The sequence below is a fragment of the Bactrocera latifrons genome, unplaced genomic scaffold (genome assembly GCF_001853355.1).
Source record: "Bactrocera latifrons isolate USDA-ARS-PBARC rearing strain unplaced genomic scaffold, ASM185335v1 scaffold_1213, whole genome shotgun sequence".
Classification (NCBI taxonomy): domain Eukaryota; kingdom Metazoa; phylum Arthropoda; class Insecta; order Diptera; family Tephritidae; genus Bactrocera; species Bactrocera latifrons.
This window is the reverse complement of record NW_017534646.1, coordinates 32,162-38,391: the sequence shown is the minus strand read 5'-3', so window position 1 is coordinate 38,391 and position 6,230 is coordinate 32,162. Positions and strand designations below refer to the sequence as shown.

The window sequence follows — 6,230 nt, the reverse complement described above, 5'->3', positions numbered from 1 at the left end:
AAATATATATATATATAAATACAAAATGACGACAGTACAGTAGCATTGATAATAATTTACAATTCTGCTTCGTTACTTTTAATGCAACAATTTGCGTGTGTGTGTGTGTGTGTTTTATGCTATTTTTTATAATATTTTCATTGTGTTTTGCTACCACCGCTTGGTGCATGTCGCAACACTTGCACGCGCGCGCTCACTTAATCACTAAATAACTGCAGTTTTTGTTGTAGCTTGTACCCTAAATCAACAAAATTTAAAGTACAAGCCTCCATATACATACATACAACGGTACGCGCACACATTGCCATGCCGATCAAGTTCACTTCACAAATCGCCTTGATTGCATGCCTAGCTGCCATACAAAAATCCCAACAGCAACGCATTGCCTTGCGTAACAACTGTGTTKGGCAGCGCCCGTACCCCACCGCTTAACAACGAACGAAAGCTTAATATATTAGACCAAAATAAAAATGGGCGCTACGTAGACAGCGTATCACAAGCAATTAGCGCRTTGTTGCCACACTAGCTGCGCTGCTACACAGCTCATTCGAGCCCTTGACCGCCGCCAACAACGACATCACCACCATCCATGGCATCATCCATGCTGTCATCCATATGCACGTCGTTGTCGTGCAACATTCGGCCRTCAACAACACCATCAACACCACCACCACCACTACCACTACATTCACCACTGCCACCGAGCAGTAGCGACTGTTGTTGCACGTGCGCGTGATGCTATGCCGCCGTATTGTGATCCACACCACCCATCATATGTTCCTGCTTCAGTTGTATGCCCATCATGTGATGGTCACCCGACAGCTGCATGCCAATTAAATGCTCTGACTTGAGCGTCAGATTGCCGCCAATACCGATACCACTGCCGGGACCCATTATGTACTCCTGTTTGAGTGGCATGCCATATAAGCTAGGCGTACCGGCCGTCGTCGCTGACGACAGACCACCGTTCATGCCGATAGCGCTCGTTGATACCGATGTGGAATTGGGCGAATGATTCGCAAAGCCACCGCCGATCATGTCAGTGGGTGAACCGGAGGCGGACGAACTTGCGGCGGCTGATGTGGATGTGGTGGCTGCTATGGAAGCGTTGGCCTCCACACTTTCGCGTTCGGCTTGCGTTGCCTGTATGTGTGATTGCACGGATGGTGGCACCGCATGTACGTCCCAGATTTCTTCGAGGAATTTCGGCAGTTTACGATTCTTTAATTTTAATGAGAAACACATTTCGGCATTCTGATTGCCAAGCGTGCGCAGTTCCGTTAATATGGAGAGTAATTTGGCGAAGAAGACCAGACTCTTGGTATCGCCGCAATGTCGATTAATTATATATACGCGCAGCGTATTGATATAGTAACTTTGTATCGCTTCGACTAGTTCGGCTTTTTCGAGTCCCGGCCGATCGGAGAAGATCACAATGGCAGTGAGGAGAGCGTATTCGACGTTGTCGACCTTCATCGAGTACATCTGCCGACAAAAATTTAATAGATCCTCAATATTATCGGCCACACCGGCCATTTTGTACGCATCACGCGTATATGAACGATTATTGGCGAAGAATATGGAATCCGAATTGTGATCATAACGTCGGGCCATACGCAACATCATCACTTCCGATGAGCAGGCCTGTAATTTTTCATTACAAACAAAAGTGGTTAGTTTAGGAAATCTTGTAATTTATAATACTTAGTTTACATATGAATCGTGCTTACCTTCAGCAGCGTGATTTGATCCTCTTGTGGAATTTTCGTAAATGCCGGTAAACCTTTTGCAAACTCCACAATAAGTTGTACTGTCAAAATGGTAATTTCGGTTATATGCCGAAAGCTGATATCATTCGGACTTTCGTTTTCATCGGGGGTGCTCTGTGGTGCARGTTATAAAAAATACCGTTTATTAGTTAAGGAAACATACCAGCTTACAAAAAGAARAACTAGTTTCAAGACTACTKCRAAACCACTTTCACMMGCTGATGCTTATCAGTTATTAATGCGAGTTTGAGGTTAGTTACCCTGCGAGCTCTTTAGCTCTCGACAACTACTGCTCTTAGATTTTCTCTCGCATCTAAAGTGTTTTGAACTCTACTACTGTTATTGACTTACCATAATACGCTTAAGATCTTCTTCCGATGGCTGTTCATAGCCATCCTGATACCAGATCAGTTTGTATATGACCGCCAACTGGTTACGCGTGAGCGGCGGAATGTTGCTCGCCCTGCACTTGGCCGCAATATCATCAGGTAGCAACTGTAAATGAATACACAAAGTAAACAATTARAACTCATTTTTCTTTCTTTTTTAATTTCTAGTCACCACTTACCGGACATGTTGGATGCGACGGCGGTTCACAGTTCATCAGTTCGAGTATTTCATTCTTAATGGATTCGCTTTTGCATATGATCGGCGAATTGCCAGTAGTTTGTTTCTCTTTCTCCTTTTGCGCCTTCTTCTCACGTCGCTTCATAGCGCATTGATTCTCCGGCACCACGCATTCTGGTCGCATACCCACCGCCAGACATTTCTTCATGCGACACTCTTGACATTTTCGTCGCATATACATGTCCATTTCACAGGAGCGCCCGAATTTACAACAATATACGGCATTCTTCGTGACGCTGCGCCGAAAGAAACCCTTACAACCTTCGCAGGTGAGCGCATTGTAATGATAGCCGGATGCCCGATCGCCGCACACCAGACACAGTTCYTCCTGTAGACGCGGCGCTGGGCCCTTTTTGATCTTTTTGACATCACAACTTTCATTTGCCGAATAGCCATTGAGACTGCTCGACGGTGAGAGATCATCGCGGCCTAGAAAGTGGAGAAGACGTAGATATTATTTAGTAATGAAGTGTGAAAGCGCTATAATGAGTGACATTATATACATATATATAGGTTGGTTCAAGGCTTGAGTGCATAATTTCCGGTAACAATTTACGTGCGGTATTTTACAAGCGTTATATAAAACATCATCTAATGATGTCAGATCATCACTAAAAGTCAAAATGGAAATTTCCAAATTTTATTTTAAAATTCAAATATCAGTTAAGATCGTGGCATTTTTTATTGTGTTATATAAAAAATCATATGATGACGTCACATCGTCACTAAAAATAATTTGAAATTTTCAAAASTAAAGATTTACAAATTTTATATTGAGGAAATATGAGTTAAGTTCAMAGCAGTATGCATGCGATATACAAATATCATATGATGTAATCACATCATCACCAAAAATCATTTCTATATTGAAATTTTAAAATTTTATTTTAAATAAAAATGAGTTAAAGTCGCAACATTTTACAGGCAATATATAAAATATCATATGATGGCATAACATCCACACTGAGAATCATTTGATATTTTCAGTATTGAAATTTTACAATTTTATTTTAAATAAATATTAGTTTAACTAACGCGACATTTTATATGAGGTGACATCAACACTGAAAATCATTTGATATTGTCAATATTGAAAAAATTTTATTTTAAATGAATATTATTTAAAATTTCTTCATCTTACAAGCTATACAGAAAACATCATATGATGTGGTCACATTATCACTAAGAATAGTTTGATATTTTTAAAATTGWAAATTTGAAATCAATATCAATTAAAATACATAAAATGTATTTTAAATTAATATCCGTCGAAAACGTGATAATTTACAAGCGTTTATATAATACATCACATGATGTGGTCACAAAATCATTAATATCATTTCAGATTTTCAAAATTAAAATATTATTTTTTTTTTTTTATATAATACCAGTTAAAATCCTCATCATACGTAAAATATCATATGATGATATCACATCAGCTGTAAAAATTATTTGAAATTTTAAAATTTGTAATTCTACAAATTGTTATTTTCGATAAAAGTTAAAATCGAAACGTTTTCCTTGCGATATAGAAAACATCATATGATATCATCACATCAACAGCACATGAAAAATTCAATAGCACATGAAAAATTCATTGAAATTTTACAGATATAATCATGAAGTTTTAATTGCATTACAAAAAAAAATCAACACCACTTGAAATTTTGAAAACTGAAATTTTACACATTTTTTTTATTTCATAACAGTTAAATTCGAAATGTTTATAAAAAACATCATGTGATGTGTCATATCAACTCTTTTTAAATTTTCAAAATTAAAATTTCATAAATACTATGCCATGTATGCCTTCTCTAACTCTATTTTAATGAACACTACAAAAACAATTCTTATAATTTGAGTTTTAAAAAGTGATTATAAAAATTCACTTTATCACGTGATAACCTTCAATGACATCTACAAAGCAATTCTTTTGTTTCYGCATATACCATTTATAAATTTATTTTACAAATTTATTACAACATTTCACAACAAATTTCATTACAGAAATTCAGTTCTTCTAATTTCGGCCACAAGTGATGTCATCAGAACTTAAAAGCGCTTCAGTATACAAAGCATCTAAACACAATTCAACGCAATTACATATATATTTTTTGCAATTGAAGTCGGCACATATTTACATTATACTTTCATTCATACAATTCTATAAGCGAAAATTTTTGACGACACACAGCTTTTGTACTTTTAACGCCGCAACTATTTTTGAGCTTCACTCAACAGGTGAATGTGTAAATACATTTAACCGACGCACGTGTCCATAAAAACTAAAATATGAATTGCGACGCACGCTAAAGAAAAAACAAAACATAATATTTAACACACACACGCKCACAAATTGAATTTCATAAACAGGTTACTGACAACACACTAGAAATAATGGCGCTGCAACAACAAMAACGCAGTGTAAATTTACCTTCGAGCATTTTTGGTACAACAATTAGACATTAATACGAGAATATTTAAACACGCACAATGACAAACAGTACCGACCTATGTATTAAAATATGACTGTATGCACTTGGAAGTAGAAAGAAGCACGACTTTCTAAAATTATATTTCGACGAATTTCTTTATTTAASACTTTGGAACCTTGGAAGACTCCCGAAAAATTCGTAAAAATTGTGTTGAACTGCGACAGCTTTGATTTCAAAACAAAAATGCAAAATGACGCGCGGTCAGCAGATCGGCGGATCGGTGAACCAGCGGCACTGAACTGAGCCGGTGAAGATGAATGRCAAAGCAGAGCGACAGCAAATAAAATATATATGTATGTACAAGTAAATTATGAAGAAATAATAAGACACAAAAATCGTGTATGTATGTATATGCGCATGTGTGTGTRTGTAAGCACGTAAAAAGACACGAAATGTGTGAGATTTCGCTCTCTTCGCTACAAACGCGCATATTATATATATAGGTATACAAGTGGGTATACATATGGTTAGCAATGACTAAATGAAGGTCTCACGAATTGAGCGCGACCTGATTGTTAGCCATAATTTAAGCCAAAAAATAATCATCGACAGACGCGGCGTATGAGTAATCGACGAATGGTGTGAATGAGAAACAAAGCGACAAAATGACAAAACGACGTTATAATGAAGTGACCGAATGATTGCCGACGAGACAAAAGACAAATATATTATATTTGTTAATAAAAATAATATATGTATGCATAGAAGTAYATATGTATATAAGCAAGTACGTTCACATGTACGCATGTATCTACCTACATATATATGCATATAAGTATATATGTATGCATTCATATATGTTCAAATAGTATGTGTTTCGTTCTCGACCGTTTAATAGAAACATTAAGGCAACGAAAAATTCGTATTGACGCTGTCAAAATATATTTTTCGACTGGTTTAGAATGTTAATATATTGCTGTGTTGCCTATTAAGTGGCTTTCAATGCATTTAATAAAGCACAAACATACTTACATACCCATAGTGAGTATGTATATGAAGACATATGTATAGTTATCTAAAGGCTTGTATACATATCTACAACACATATGCTCGTATGCTCTGACGTCCATATGCAAATGCCGAAGTACAACAATAAATTATGCATGAGCGTTTGCGCACAAGACCGGTAAACCTTAGAAAACGATCGCACCAAAAATTGATATCAAATGTGACGAAGCGAGTTATAACACATTAYGTTATGTTAATAACAGCGACGAGTAGCGGAGTAACTAACAGTGTGTATGAATATTAGAGAGTGAAGTGTGTGAGCGCATTTAAACGGTAAGTTAACAGTAATAGTTTTTTATTAATATTTTTGATTTAAAAATTATTTAAATAT

General features: G+C 36.5%; 1 protein-coding gene across 1 annotated transcript; it reads right to left on the bottom strand.

Annotated features, from left to right (window-relative positions):
* Window positions 1–488: 488 nt before the first annotated feature.
* Window positions 489–2,835, bottom strand: LOC108978447 (ecdysone receptor-like; the record flags this gene model as incomplete). Its single annotated transcript, XM_018948746.1, has 4 exons — window positions 489–1,644; window positions 1,731–1,883; window positions 2,121–2,264; window positions 2,338–2,835. Coding segments are annotated over 4 exons (1,701 nt in total), but the record flags the coding sequence as incomplete, so codon positions are not given.
* Between the last annotated feature and the right edge of the window lie 3,395 nt (window positions 2,836–6,230).